At 34.4% G+C, this 17,065-nt stretch overlaps 1 protein-coding gene across 1 annotated transcript in view; it reads right to left on the reverse strand.

Annotated features, from left to right (window-relative positions):
* Positions 1-3,613: 3,613 nt before the first annotated feature.
* Positions 3,614-17,065, reverse strand: part of LOC134538903 (testin) — a 54,720-nt gene continuing 41,268 nt past the window's right edge. Inside the window, exons 8-10 of the mRNA XM_063380513.1 lie at positions 11,758-11,862; positions 5,577-5,735; positions 3,614-3,828 (exon numbers count right to left, since the gene is read on the reverse strand). Of these exons, the coding sequence (XP_063236583.1) occupies positions 3,634-3,828; positions 5,577-5,735; positions 11,758-11,862 (459 nt within the window). The 3' untranslated portion in view covers positions 3,614-3,633. The remainder of the gene's footprint in view (positions 3,829-5,576; positions 5,736-11,757; positions 11,863-17,065) is intronic.

Here is a 17,065-nt window from a genome sequence, read left to right on the forward strand (position 1 = left end):
CATGATGTTGACAAATCAAGAAACATGTCTTGTAACCCAAAGAGATGAACCAAGCACCTCTAACTACAGCACCAATACCAAAGGGATTTGGAGTTTTTGCCATGCGCTTGTCACTGACAGAACAGCTTCAGGGTCAGAAGAATCCATTAGTAAGTTGTTTTAGTAACATTTTTTCATAGCCTACTGTAAGTTTTACATATCACAATAGGCCCCAAGTCAACAATTTGCTAATAATGAATATAATCAAAATTAACTGTATACTTCAAACAAACATTGCTATAGGCCTATTTATTTTTCATGCCAGTGATTTTTTAATAGTTGTATTAACTTAAGTATTTTAATGCACATATCAAAATACTTAATTTGTTTTGTTCTGGTGTTTGCAGATACTAGTATCACAGACGAAGTAGAAAACTACCTGTCTTCTTCCACTGCTGGACACAATTTGAGCCCCATGACTTTGTGGAAGGACAGTAAATATCCACGTTTGCAACAGCTGGCAGTCAAATATTTGTCAATACCATCTGGCTCTGTGGCATCAGAGAGGTTATTCTCCACTGCTGGAACTATTTTGACAGATAGAAGAAATAGGCTGATTCCAGAAAACCTCAATATGCTAGTATTTTTGAATAAAAATTTGAATATCTAAACTCTTCCAACCAACAGTGGACTCTCAAGCTACATTATATTTGAGTTATTTTACAAGTTGAGGTGTAAAAAAATTTAGAGTGTGTTATTTGTGTGCATTTTAAAGAAAAATAATTATTATATGTACAACTACATATCCTAGTGCAGTAATACATAAAAATCTGATTACAGCATTTCAATAAAAAGGCATTCAAGTAGGAATATTTAGTAAAAGACTTTGTTTTTTATTTCAACTTTACGCAAAAACTGATAATCGGTAATCGTAATCGGTAATTGCAATTATTGGTGTAATAATCGGTAATCGGTAATCGTAATCGGCAAAGTATAATCGGTGCATCACTAGTTATAACCTTTATCAGTTCATCTGCGTTGCCGCGGTGTACCACTTATAAAAATGTAGTCAGCGCGAGTTGGCATCATTCATGTTTGGTTGTTGCTTGGAGTATAGAGCGCACACACATAGTTGAATATTGATATATCGCCGATTGCATGCAACGCACTTTCTCTGTCAAGTGCCGAGTTAACTACATTTGATGGCCCGCACTCTTTCATGGTGTGTACTACGAATATAGTTATGCGTTATGCCTTATGCGTTAGTTCAAGCTCACATTCACATTCACATTTTGTTTTTCTATTTGAAGTTGAAGAAAGGTTTTTGTTGCACGACATTAATTTAAATTGTTCAACGTGCTCTTGTACACTCCATTTTTAAATAAACGTACTTTCCATGAATGGGTTTTGATTTTATGAATAACTATACCTAACAAAATTTTTTTTTCAGTGTAAACGTTGCAACCCTACTTTTCAAACATGATTTTAGTATAAAACGTGTGACAATTATGCGATAAAACACGGTACTGCCAAAATGGATTCAATCACCCAGCACCTGAATGACAGCTATCAGGATTTACATGCCAAATGGATGGAAACACCCAGCATCTGCATGCTAGCAATCATGAGTTACATCAAAATGAAAGCTAACTCCTAGCATCGGGACTCAATCAGGAGTTACATGCGACTGCTACAAAACTTGGACATCATTTATAACGATCATAACACTATAATGTGGCTGTATTTACGTGTGTAATGCCTTTGATGTACAGGAAATCTTTAGCTATTAGGCTATTACTATGAAGCCATGCACGTTACTGCTGTTCCAACAGTGTTTGCTAATAGATTTAAATTTCTTAAAGCTTATATCCCTGCTCACATGGTTGGAAAAAACATGTTTGAAATTAAAAGTGTCCATTTTAAACAAAAGTATAAGATTATAGTTATCCCAATGTTAACAATTATATGGATGATTGTTTTGTATGAAACACATTATATTGATGATTGTTTTGTATAAAATAAATCAGGATGGTTGCATGAAGTACGATAAAAAATCATTTTTAATATATGTAATGTATCTAAAAACATAATTTTACAGTTACCATATAAAAATAATTTTTCTATAAGCAATAACAGAGAATAATTGTGCATTAGCTATTTAAAATAATCAGCTTCTTACCTTACAAATGTTCTTGGTCTTGTTTATACAACCAACTTAAGGATAAAACAAGAAGACGCTAGCCATAAAAAAATATTTCACAGTAATTTTAACCCAAATTTGTGCTGAGGACCTTGACAAGACACTGACAGCACCACACAGCCATTTACAAATGTCAATACGAAATATATACAAATGTAATAAACCAGAAACATACCATATTCACCGGCAGAAGGGTCGCAACTTTAAACTAGGGCATTTCACTGTAGGAGTCACCTCGAATATAATTCGCACCATATACCTGTATCCAGTAGAATACAAATCAAGTCTTTATGGCCCATGTCCCAGCTTATTACAGCGTAAAAAACACTGCACTGAAGTTGACCCTTGGTGCTTCAGTCCTCTGTCTTACCCCGCTCCATTCTTTATGGCACTTCACCCACCCTCCCCAGGCACTACCTAACAAAAAAAAATCTATTTTAATGCCTATGTTTCCCTTCCAGTGTATTGTTTAATTTTTTTTTCTGCCCCATTCCCCAAGAGAGATAAGACAGCATGCTATTTTCTTGTCAGTTCTTTTAATAAAAACAAGCATGCCCTTTACAACAGTTTTGTCATGAATGAAACAATGTTTGGGCACAGTTGCGTCACAAAAACCTGTTGAGATAGAATTATGATGATTGTATAGTGTGTCAGTTCACGGACGTTTAGAATGATGAGAGGGAGGGAACATAAAAACACTCTCTCACACACACACACACACACACACACACACACACACATGCACGCAGTCGTATACATGTATGTGCACACCCTCCCCTCTTGCTGGTTACCCTTCTCGTTGAGCAGCAGCGCTGCGGCAGACGGCCAGACCACTCACTGGCGGCCGAGCAGCAGCAGTGCAATGGCCAAGTCCACGCACTGCCCAGATAGCTTAATTAAACATATTTATTAAAAACCAAAAAAAAAGGCTAGTTATTTATGCACACAGTCAACCACAACAGTGCAATGTTTTTTTTTTTTTTTTACCCAAAATGAATAAACTTGTGTATGGATCGCAGTACATGTTATTAAAAAAAAAAATCTGCATAAAATGTGCTACCCATACGCAGGTAAATATGGTATCTCAGCTGGTGAAAATAAAACTGGATGCTAATCGATGCTGTTTTCTTGATTACATCAGTGCTGTAAACAAATAAGTTTTTTTTTAAATTGTTGCACAACTTTCTGAAAGACTATTATTACAAATTTACCTTTGCAACACAATCTTAAAACATTGTGCCAACAACACTGGTAAAGGATTTTGGGTAAAAGCACTCTCAGTTTGCAGGCTGGGGGGAATGTGCCTTGCAGAGAATTTTTAATACTGATTCTGTAGCGTTTTAAAATTAAATATAAACTAAAAGTACGATACAAATAATCTAAGATTGAAAAAGAACAGAAGTTAACATTGAATGGCATCATGTTGGCAAGTACCTAACGTACTGTCACAGCACTCAGGAGGCCTGAGCACGCTGCACGCACTCCTTGCTGCAGAACGGCCGGTCCTGCTTCACGACCATCTTGCCCCCCAGCAGCGACCTGCGACAGGCGTGGCAGCAGAAGCACTCTGCCGTCGCGTGCCAGTTCAGTTCCTTCAAGGTCACCCGCTGGTCTCCAGCAGCAATCATCTTCTCGCACGTGCGGCACCTCTGCAACCGACCGTTGACTCGGCAAGTTTTACAATTGGCCAAGTGTCCGTTGTAAGTTTCCCTGGTTCTCGGTTTGGTTCCAAGTCATAAAAATTGGTTTTTGATTAACATCTACACAATTTACAGTCACACCAAAGATACAGTATGTTCTTAAATATGACTTATCACTTTATCAGCACCGCACTTTACAACAATTGCTGCTTTCTCGTCCGACTAGGAGATTGGAACAGCACTGTACCAACATTCTGTGGTGGGGCAATAAATAGTAATATGTACATATAAAACACTTTGTTAGCTGGCTTACTATTTAAGGTAGGCACACAATAAATTATTTGTGAAAAATGTAAATTTGTTCACAAGAAATTATTAAAAAAATGTGAGGGAGTCCTTCAGTACTCACAGTGATGTGTAAACATCTACACTCGGTAACGAGCAAAATTTATGTGTTCTCATGTTGCAAATAAACTTATTATACAAAACTCAGACACTAAATTTAATATAGAAATCTTAAAAAAAAAAAAACACAGAGCATGATAAATATTCAATAATTATTCATTTAGGGAAAAACTGTAAAACTTTCCTTCTTTAACTATAATTCCTTTTAACAGGATAGTACTACTGATTTCTCAGGGCTAGCTGACTATCAGATGAACCGAATGCATTGAATGTAATTGCCTCAATGCTGAACATGTCACATTTCCTCCTAGACAGATTATCATTTACTGTGTTTTTAGAGGTTGTATTTCTTTAGGCACACTGAGGATGAAACTGTAGTATGCACCAGAAATGCAATGAAGCAAGCACACGCATTACACAATGGAAATTTGACACATTGGAAGTCCAATGTGCACGCATGCAGAAACTGCTATAGCCATGAGCCGAAGTCGTCAAGAAAGTAGACCCATGTGTGGCAACATGCACCAGTGCATATTAAGCGAATGTCATATATTATTAACATGCCCAAGTCAACTTTATGGTACTAAAACTTTAAAAATACCTATAATTTATAAGATAGTAAAACTGTTTTGGGTGAGGGGAGGCTATGATTGTAAAAATTAATGCTTGAATGGAGGTATAACCAGTAATAGTAAAGCTGGAGGATGTCTATAACTATTAATAAAGTGAATAGATCGACAACATATAAGAAATACATATAGTGGGTGGTATAGCCAATAGTAAAGGAGGAGGGAGAAGTAAGGCAGGTGACATATGTGACAGGGAAGGGGGTGTATGTTAATGTATCTTCCTCAGTAAAAGTGGTGGGTGTCAGTATGCTCTTAGTCCCTGTGGAGGAATGAATTATTAATTTTACCCGTTCTGGGTCGAACCCAGAACTCAAGACTTTATGAAGTATAAAAGAACTGTGTTACTTAATTTTTTTGATGTTCGAAAATATTTTTTTAAATTTTTTTCCTTAATTTTTTGGTAAAAATTAAATTGGGGTGTCTAATTAAACCCTTGGTATCAGGTTTAATTTACACATCATGGTAAAAGTCATTCAAGATGGCGGCCGTGACGTCACAAATAAAATGTGGCGGCCGGTGGATAACCCTCACCCTGCACTGCAGCCTGAAGCCTGTCCTGGACTCCATTCCTTACTACTCTCCATTTTGTTGTAAGAATATGCAGGCCATGCTTAAAATGTTTTAATAAATCACAGATATGGAATTACACTATTAAAAAAAACTCGCACAACGAAAACACATTCTTCACCCTTTTCGCAGTAGCAGCAGCAGTAGCCAACTGACCTTCCCGTGCTTCTCCTGATAGCAGTCCAAGCACACCGGCTGCTCGTCCTTGAGAATGTAGTTCATCCCGCCCAGAGGCACGTCGCACTCGTAGCAGCAGAAGTGCTTCACGTGGAATGCTTTACCTTCCGCCATTGTGTACTCCTTCACAAATATTAACTGAAACAATGATAATAAAACATTCCAAATAGAAACAGTGAAATATAAAATGTAGAAATGTAGAATTTTTCATCTACAAAAAAAGTATGCCATACTTCTCAAAACAAATTTACTAATAAAATATAATTGAGAAAATTAAATTTTAAACAAAAAGTGGTATATTAAATCAAAGATTTATAATCTAAACATCACAGGAATACACTTATGAATTTAGACTGAACAACAAATCTATTATTTGATTACAAATCCCTTTAGATAAAAACTAAAATACTAATTCTGATACTCAAAGGTTAAGTAAAATGAACAACTGGAAATAAAACCACATCAAACATAAGAAGAGCTTGCAATGTTTCAAATCAACACTGCTAAATACTATCTCAATTGACTTCAGTACATATTTTTTGACATGAACATGGGATAAGGAAAAAAAATTCTTAATTCTGGTAGCTTTTACAATGATTACGGATAATTAACGGTTGATGAAACGAGAATTCCAAAATTTAGCAAAAACTATTCTCCCCCCCCCCCCCCCCCTAAAAAAGTGGCAAGATACACTTACACCAAACTGTTCAAGACAGTTCTTGAAACAAACAAAAAAAGATTCACTGCCCGAACCAATAAATGACTATCTAATGTGTGTGCATGTGTGCGTGCGTGCATAATGAAAATGATTGTCAAGCATAATAATCAGCAGTGATTCATGATGATAATGCCAGTGACCCAAGTCCCTGGAGGTATATCAGCAGATTGCTTAGGACCACATGCCAAAGCTTGTGTCCAGTAATTTCTAAATAAATCGAGGAAGAAGTATGGCATGGCTTGGACCAATAATTATAAAAAATAGTCTACTAATTAACTGAAGTGAGCTGATGATCCACTGAGTGACATGCAAAGTGCTGGTTCAACAGTCAAGCGACAACCAACAATACCTGGCAAAGCCCTGCCCCAGGACACATCCTTCTAGAATATTCTGTAAGGATACAAGCACTGGATATCAGCACTGGATATCACGCAAATTCTAACATCCTAACATTAGCGCAATAAATTTAAAATTGCAAATAAAGGCCAAGAAAATTTTTTTTGTTAAAACAAACATAGCCATTAGGTTAGTACTTTAGAAAAAATTTCATTTGTTAGTTTCTTGGTTTGTTTCACAAAAAAATTATTCTTAACATAAATATCAATTTTGAAAAATTAATTTTAATCAAAAAGATTTGCATAAAATAGATTTACTATTAAAATACACATCAAACACACTAAAAAAAAAAGGCATTATGAGACCACCTCCCAATAAATTTTTTTTGGGTAAATACCTTGTAATATTAATTTGTTTATGTAATAATTATTTCTTTTAACATGTTAAAACTAGACATCTGCGAATTGTGATTTTTCAGTTCGAATCAAATTCGAATCAAATTTCAAAAAAATTCACGAGTTTCGAATTTTTTTCGAATCGAATTTGGGAATATTTTTTAAAATAACATAGATCATTAAAAATTTTTAACATACCATTTTTGAAAAACTTGTCACATAATTCACAGTTTAAATCAAGCAACTAAAATTAAAGTGAGACTATTTTGAAGAAGCATAACCAGATTCTCAAAAATTTAAAAAAAAAAATTAAAAATTATATGTCTATAGCACTAACATAAATCACTTCGCAAATCATTTGAAATTGTCATGGAGAAAGGTGAGTTCATCGACATGGTGCGGCAACAACAATTCTCTGCGGCTGGTAACTATGTTGCCTGCTGTAGAGAAAACTCTCTCACTTGCCACCTTGTATAGCATGTTTGACTTTCAAGGATCAAAATATTAATAAAAATATCACAGCATAAGAAAGTGGTACAAAAGAAAAAAAACAAATTTAATGTTTTTATCGCGTAAGCATAGCACATTTTATTCTAAAATCAAGTTTATAATTAGGGGTGAGACCGTGGGTTCACTCTTAGCTGAGTTTTGAAATAAACAAACACCGTCGTATCACTGCGCCGCGTCAGCAAGTGATAGGCTGAATTCATCTTGTGCGCCAAGCACTAGTTGCAACACACAAACTTCAGTACAGTCGGTGCTAATAAAATAACGGAGAAGTAATAGAACAGGAAGCACCGTAGCACTTTGTTCAGCGTAGGTGGTTCATTTTCGAAGAAAAAACTATGCACTTTATGCTTCACAAAATCATCACAAGTTTTGATAACAGGATACTCAAGTTTCCTTTTCTTCGCGGGAGTTGTTAATGTCCCAGTGTCCTGTAATTCTTTCCTTGCACGAAGCACATTGCTCTTCGAAACACTCGTAAATTCCGCAGTTAAACTCGCGATATCGTTCACACGACAATCCGGATATTTGTCTAAAAATGTTTTAAAAACATTCAACATAATAGTTTTCTGTGCACTTTTCAAAGGCTTTCCCATTCTGTGCTTTACAAAACCTTGTCCGGCGTCAGCCATAACAAACAGTGCAAATCCGAAATACAACTGTTGCGCCGGGCATCAACTGTACACTGTACACACGGCGTCTGCTAACATAATTGTAAGTAAATACTTGCTGACAAATTAAACTGTATTGTATATTAATGGTGAAACACCATAATGCTATATAACAACAATTGTTATAAAAAAGGCAGTGTAAAAATACTTACAAATGGTACGTAACCAAGGGACTATTTCTTGCGCACGAATAATGTGCGCGGCGGCCGGCAGCCAATGAAAATGTTTGTTTACAAGAGACTTTGTTTATTCCAAAACTCATGTAAGAGTGAACGGAGAATACTATTAAGCAAAAAAAAAAAAAAAAAATGTAAAGTAATCCATAAAAACAAAACCTATTCATGGAAAGTACGTTTATTTAAAAAGTAGACTTTGCGAAAGCAAGCTAAATAATTTAAATTAATGAGTGATGCATAGGGCCTGGAATTTTTCGCGATCGCGAATTTTGCATGAAAACGCGAAAAGTAAGTACATTCGCGAAAACCACAACATTTCTATATTACACTGCGAATATATCCCCGAAAAGTACCATTACAGTAGAATCCCGCTGATGCGAGCCCCCTCTGATGCGTCCATTCCGTTTATATGACTGTTTTTTGAGAAAACATGAAAAATTTGAGCAGAGAAAGTCGAAAATTTGAGTAAAATCGGCTGAAAAACAAGTCTGTTACACTTTGTTGGGCTCTATGTGTTCACGTTTATCTTGGCGAGAGCTGTACTGTAAGCAGCCAGGCATACAAAAGATGTCTAAAAATAGATACCACCCCTCTAGACTGTCCACACGGCAGTGTCTAGACGAGCTCGGCGCCTCCACTATCGCACAAAAAGCGCACAAAAAGCCGTCTCAGCTGTCATGTTATCTTACCCGCCCGGCGGCTTGACGTCATACGTGACGCGACGCTTACCTCTCCCATCCCCTGCTAATTCTTCAAGGCTCATCCCTCCCAGAGCCACAAACCATGTAAAACCCCCCCCCCCCCCCCCCAACCTCCTTATCTAACATTTCAACACATTCCCTCCCTTATTTCAACCTTCTGCGTGAGAAACTGTCAGCGTGTTTTTTTTCTCCTTTTTTTACGCTGCGAAGGGATGTGGAAAAGATAATTGCTTGAGCTGTCAAAATAAACATCGCTGACGGCAAGGGCAGGAGCGCATCCTGTCGGTCGGTCGCTGTGATTATCTACTCCAAAAACATGTCACAGCATTTCAGGATAGCATTGTTCTTATTTCTTTCGTTTATAGCCGAATGTTTTCTACTTGATCCACACAAGGTTAAAGTATCCTTTAACCCAAGTCTTGTGTTTCAGCATAATTACCTTATTTTTACATAAGCCGTGTTCGTGTATGGTTTTGATGCTCAAAATTGATCTGGGGTATAGTTCACACTAAGTTTCTTCTCATTTGTGCGCTGGGGTTTGTTCAAGTGGCAACCCCGTGTTCCTCCACTCCATTAAATACGAGCGTATCAGTATCAGAAACATGGGTTTTATTGTACTGACAATAGCACAGTGATGTGCAAATTTTGCAACTGTAAAGTTTAATGGGATAGAAAATATTTCATTGACAAACACCTAAAGTGGGCTAAGCATGTGGCATTGGCAGAAAAAAAAAAAAAAAAAAAAAAAAAAAGGGTAGTTGCCAACGTCTATAGCAACGTGTCTGTTTTGTGTAACTGTTTTGGATTTAATTGGCTGTTATTATGCATATTAGCCTATTCCTAGTATACATGGATTGTTTATTAAATATGTAAACTATTATATTCAATAACTGCACAATTTAGTCAACATTTAAAATACCGGTAAAATTTCCATTGCATAACGAAAATACCGACTTTAAACCACCGCTTTTCTAATTTGAAAGTACCGCTTTTTGCATACTGAAAACACCGAAATTTTCCAGGCCCTAGTGATGCAATAAAACCATTTTATTCAATGTAAAACAAAAACAAAAGAAACCCGTAACAAGAACGTGATTTTTAACTATACGCATAACGATCGTGCGGGTTAACTCGGTTACTGACAGAGCGCGCGCGTGCATGCAGTCTGCGAGCTATCGATATCAATTTTTGACTATGTGCGCACGCTCTATACAGGAATACAGGAATCAACACAACCAAACTGGCGCTGCTTACGTTTTTATAAGCGGTATAAAGCGACTCCCGAGACGTTAAAGATGAAGTTTATAACTTTTAAAAACGTCTTTAAAACACGATTTACACATAAGATTACTTTGTAATAGGATTAATTAAGTTAGTAAGCAGTTTTATCAGAACGAACGGCATAAACTGCGTTAAGCAATAGGCGCGTTGTAAACAACGGGAATTCATTGCATTACATCAAATGAGGTTAAAACGGGACAGAAATAAAATTGTTCAAATAACGTGAAAACGTAAATAACGGTAACGTAAATAAGGGGTTTCGATGTATAATTTTTTGTAAGTGAAAGATTTAATCGTCTTTTATATTTCTTTTAAAAATGGGGGAGGGAGATGTCTTATATTAGTGTACCAGGGCCAGATTTTGCAAGTTGAATTATTGTAAAATGAATTCATTCGAATTTACGAATCGAAGATCAAAAAAATCGAACTCAAATTCGGAAATTTCGAATACTCGCAGAACCCTAGTTAAAACACTACTACTAGATGTTATATGGCCACCAACTTTAAACGCTTTCATAAAACAAAATAAGTGTAAATTAAATAAAACTTCAAGCGAATTACCAAACATAAAGTATCTAGTAGTAATGTTTTAACATGTTAAAAGAAATAATTATTACATACACAAATTAATATTACGAGGTATCTACCCAAAATAATTTTATATATATATTGGGTGGATACCTTGTAATATTAATTTGTTTATGTAATATATATATATATATATATATATATATATATATATATATATATATATATCCATTCTAGAGATGTTAAAAATACTCACAATTCCGTACTAATATTTTATTTTTTAATTAATAAAGCTCTTTTAACTTGTTTTAAGTTTCTACCATACTATAATTAAGGTGTACTATGGTATGTAAGTAAGTGAACTTATAAAAGCACTATGATTAATACCATTCCACTCGTAAATCACGTCATGGCCACTAAACAACGTGTGCATTGCGAGAGTCAGCTGGGCAGTGTGTGCAGTGGGGAGGAAATTCTCTGCCGACGCGAGCAGCCGAAAGTTACAAGCAGAGCCACGCAGTGCACTGGAGCAGTGTATTCGGCAGTCCGTGGGGATGCCCCGAAAACTCCCCCAAACAAGCCTGAACGAGAGTGGTCGAGAACTACGAGCACAGCCTAGCAGTGGACTGGTGACAAGATTTAAAAAACACTGTTGTACACAATGAACTCAGCTGTTGAGCCCAATCAAGCTGCAGCTATTAGCTTCACTCGGCTTAACTTTCCGCTCTTCACACTCTGTTTTTAACATGCCGGTGATATCTACTTAAATTTATTTCAGTTACATTATTAAGAAAATATTATGCATGTTACAAGTATTTACACAGATCTAGATGCATTTATAAAGTACCTCATCACAAGCGAAGCAGCGAGGAATGTGAAGCAGATCCGCGTAGTGGCGACCACAATATATGAAGCCTTTGTGGAAGAAGTACATCAAGTCCACCAACAGTTCCTGTGAAACAAATAAAAAATAATTGAGATAAGGCATCCCTTCAAAAAAATACAAAGCACAGTTAATGATAAATTTTATCTTACCTCCGAATCAAAGCTAAACTAGGGCACGTATTTAAGTTGCCTTTTATAAAAATTAACAAATTTCGTGTAAAATAAATTTCAGAACAATCTCTCACTTAGCACGTCTTCAAATTGTGCGAATTCATTTCGCATTATGTTAATTTTACTGCCCCAGTCTTGAATAGCACGTCTGTAAACTTCAGTTGGCATGAAATTGCCACAGGCAAAAAAAAAAAAAAAAACGCATGACGCCACGAAGTCTGCTTCAACTCGGTAAACAACAGATGTGCCGTGGCATACAGTTAGCCATACGAGGGGGGACGCGCAGGTCTGACTATGCTATCGTCTGTTGTACAAACATCAGCTATGGCAAGTTCAGTTGCGGCTATTGGGTGAAAAGGACCAAATGTTTTTACGTCTGTGCGTATGCTGCCAGGCCTTACCTTACCGTTGTCGCCTGGCCAAAACCGGGCCGTGATGAACTTTAGTCTAGCCAGTGGCAGTGAACTAACACTCAAACAATACAAAGCAATGTCTGTCAATTCGTCTGCCGGTAACAGTACATGCGCAAACACCTGCAGTTGGAATCATGATTTCTAAATAAGAGCATAATGCATCGTGTTCAAGTATTTGAGACAAAACTAAAAGTACTATGGCGTGCAGAATGTCATGAAGGTCACAGTTATGTTGATTGCACTTTAGTATTAAGCAAGTTAACTGTGCGCACAATCGAAAATAAGGACTCTACAAACGTTCATATAAGTCTGATGCTGTTGGTTGTACTAGCGAGAATATATTTGACATTATATACTGGAACAGAAAATTAACAGATGATTTACATGGAAAAGGTTGTTAAATGAATGGTGCAATGAAAAAAAATACTGGTCAGACAGGATTGGTGTGAACCAAGCAGTAATGTGTGAATAAGCACTTTAATTTTTGAAAAATTAAAATGTAAATATCCTGACAGTAAAGTATGGTTTGGAATGTTCATGGAAAGGTACGCGACGTGAGTTGAAGGTAACGCCCGAGCAGGCAAGCCAACCAGCCGATTAACAAGTACATAACCACCTATCTCCCGTTTTGCAGTGTAATTTTTGTCATACAAAGTATTTGATGGTAGGCTTATAAAAATAAATGGTGCAACATATTCATCATTGAGTGTTATTCTACGCATTTCCCTACATATTTTGGAACACATTAAGTAAATTAGCCTTGCTATTTATTGAGAATAATGCTTCAGAATACACAATTATGAATAACATGGAACATTTTTTTGGAAAGCATTAGTCATGCTAAGTGAGGGATTGGTGTATTTGTTTATGGATAAAAAAAGTTAAATAACAATTACAGTAACAATAAAATTGTATTATAAAATTAATTTGTAGCAAACTGAAACTGATGGTATTCAAGAAGAAGCAGATATCATCTCAAGATCTCTAAACACATAACTGTTTAGAAGGCTTTTGCAAATCTTGTTTTTATATTTTAATTTAATTTTAAAAATTGAATGACTTCCCTAACTGAATTTAAGCATAGGTAAAGTGAAACTTTTTTATTGTACTTAACTGTAGAAAAAAAAGTGACACAAAATAAAAATTTTTAATCGTCATCTGCAGTTTATAATGTGTACTCTTCAAACCAAGAATGATATTACTTACAGACAAATCAACAATTTTAATACTCAAGATAAAAACATTAAAACTTTTTGAAAATCAATTTACTGTTGAAAAAAAACCTGTGTGCTGTCCATTAAGAAATAATTTATAATTTCTAACCTAAATCCTTCAAACATTCTAGCTTTATCTGTCTAATCTCTTACATTTATTGCTTTGTCACTGTTATTACTTAACAACTATGTTCACACAATACAGTGCTGAACTGATTTTTTTTATATGTTAAAACTTTTTGTATACTGTCTGAATAATGTTTGTGTTTGTATGTGTGTTGTATATGTTTGTTTGTTGTACGTATAATGTACGTATCTAACTAAAAAATTCTTCAACTGTTAGTAGGTGTTATCTTTAAAAGATTTGTGCAATGGGAGTGCATGACTTGATTTAAGTTTTTGGACATACGCCATTGCTAAGAACTTTTTCTGTTTGAAGAAAAACTAATAAATAAAATAAATAAATAAAAATACTCAAAAAAAAAGGTAAAACTATTGTGTTTGTTTGTCTTTTCGTTTTGTCATGTTTTTTGTCTCGCTTCAACTGTTGTGCTGAATTATTTTGGGTTTCAATATTTTTGTGTTGTCATCATTTGTGGGGACTTTTTCGTTCTCTTAGTACATTTTTCTTTGTTTTTCTTTGTTTGTTTGCTGACCATATTCCTGTTTCGGAATATTTTGTGGTGTTCATATCCTTGTTGACAACAGCAATTGTTTGCTTAATTTTGTGTGTTTTTGTCCTTTTTTTTTTTGAGTATTTTTATTTATTTATTTTATTTATTAGTTTTTCTTCAAACAGAAAAAGTTCTTAGCAATGGCGTATGTCCAAAAACTTACATCAAGTCATGTTAGTAGGTGTGTTATAAATAAATATATAAATTAAATAATTTCTTGAGATTCGACTGCCAAAATCACGAGGTTAAAAGGTGGCAAGTAAAGTATTTTTGGTAAAAGAATTAATCTCCAAAGAAAATTACGCGAGAGGTACGTACCTAAGCTAGAAATAACTTAAACAATTAGTTATGAAGGGCGTTTTTGCCATTTTTAGAAATTGGTCCAAAAAGGTAGTGAAACGGGAGTAAGTTAGTTTTTATAGTACATAGTAAATATATACTCCAAGAAAATTACGCAGGGGTTAAGAAACAAAACAAGAATAGCATACATTACGTCATGATTTATTAACATATTTTTTACCCTTATATTTTTTTTTTATATTTGACCACAAAAGACAATGTTTTCTTTTACTATTAAAGTCACATCTCTACAGCTACTCAAGTGATATGTAAGTTATTTGGTATGATATATAAACATACAAAATCAACCAACTCTATTTTACACTTGCTAAATTCTAATTCTAAAGGGGTCGAAAATTTGAAAGTATGGTTTAAAAATGAAAATTAATATTTATTGATACCATTTAATATAGTTTAAGATATTGGCAATAATTAATAAACAATCTTAAACTACCTTCTTGTATTCTACGTTTTTTGAGATATTACCTCTTAAGTTGATCAAAGGTGAATATTAATATATATATATATATATATATATATATATATATATATATATATATATATATATATATATATATATATATATATATGTGTATATATATATATATATATATATATATATCAGTAAAGACAATTTTAATTTAAATTTATTACAAAAAGTTTAGATTTCACATCTGTGGTAAAAAAAAATGGGATGAGTTGGTTTTATTTAGATTCTAGATACCGCCATATTTACTAAATCTATAGCTATGAATTTTCACATAGGCATTACTAAGGAAATAAAGTAGAGGGGCAAAATTTTTTAAATTTTTTTCTTTAATTAATACTAAGCATAGCTACTAATCAACTAATTCATAAGATAAGAAATGTGAACCTGAATACTACTTAAGAAATAAAATTGCAATTATTGTTTATTAAATTGTAATATATGTATCTGTTATAAAGTGAAATTATTTAAATATTCTGAGCATAGCTATACTAATAGTAACTTAAATAAATGCAAGTGTAAAGCTAAACGATGGCATAATCTTAATTAAAATGAAACAGCTGTGTGTTTCACAATGTTTTAAATTGGCTACCTCATAAAATGAAAAGGCTATAAGTGTGATTTCATCAAGGTAAAATATATGTATCCTAGAAAACACTAAAATGGCAATTATAAAACCGGATAATTAAACTATACTAAAAATAAACAGGCTTACACATAACCACTTAAAAAAAATATCATTCTGAAACATTTTGTTATGACCTAACCATTTATTCTGTCTATTTCTTTAGTGAAAAGATTTTGAATTAATCACATGCTATTCAGTAACACGCTAAAATTGAGCTAGCGAAGCCATGGCTTATAAGCTTACGGTGAAAATCACCTTATATGTATTTACCGTGTTTTATCGCATAATCGTCACACATTTTATAGTAAAATCAAGTTTGAAAAGTAGGGGCGCGACGTTTATGCAAGAAAAAAATTTTCAGTTAGGTAAAGTTATTCATAAAAACAAACCCATTCATGGAAAGTACGTTTATTTAAAAAGTGAAGCATAAAAGAGCACGCCAAAAAATTTAAAGTAATAAGTCGTGCTACAATAACCTTTCTTCAACTTTAAATAGAAAAACAATATCTGTGACCCGAATGCGAGCCTGAACGAATGCATAACTATCGTCGTAGTACACACTTACCACGAAAGAGTGTGGGCCAACAGATGTAGTAAACTCGGCACTCGACAGAGAGCGCGCATTGCATGCAATCGGCGAGCTATCGATATTAGACTACGTGTGCGTGCTCTATACGGGAAGCAATATACATAATCAAACACGAATGATGCCAACTAGTGCTTGCTACATTTTTGTAAATGGTACACCGCGGCGACGCAAATGAATGGATAAAGGTTATAAAGGTTATAACGTTTAAAACAATCTTTAAAAAGAAAATTTACACATCAGACAACTTCGTATTTCCGTTAATTAAATAAGTGGTAATATCCGAATAAATATTAGATTTCTACTTTAAAATACATTGTTTTATACAGCAAAAATACCCACACAAAGCGCTCGGAATCTAATAGCGGGACCAATAACATCATGCGATGTTTACATGAGAGGTTTTTTTATACAAGTTTCGACGCCCTAAAATATAGGTGCGACAATTATGCGCGTGCAACGATTATGCGATAAAAGAGGGTAAGTGACATTTGAGGCCTTCTTATACTATTGTTTTATAGAGCCTCTTTTTAAATACTATGCTATAATTTGGTTGAGGTAGTTCCCTGTTCAAAGTCAATTCTTACTATATGATCTTTAAATATTTCAAAAATAATCTTTATATATTTTAAACTCAGTTGTTTCTAACAGAAGTATAATGTTTACTTCCAAATAAAACAATTTTGATTTAATACAAACTCTTTCATAAACTGGTTTTCACTCAAATTATTTCTTATGGAAATGGAAAATAAGCTTTT

Source organism: Bacillus rossius, chromosome 14 (genome assembly GCF_032445375.1).
Source record: "Bacillus rossius redtenbacheri isolate Brsri chromosome 14, Brsri_v3, whole genome shotgun sequence".
Classification (NCBI taxonomy): domain Eukaryota; kingdom Metazoa; phylum Arthropoda; class Insecta; order Phasmatodea; family Bacillidae; genus Bacillus; species Bacillus rossius.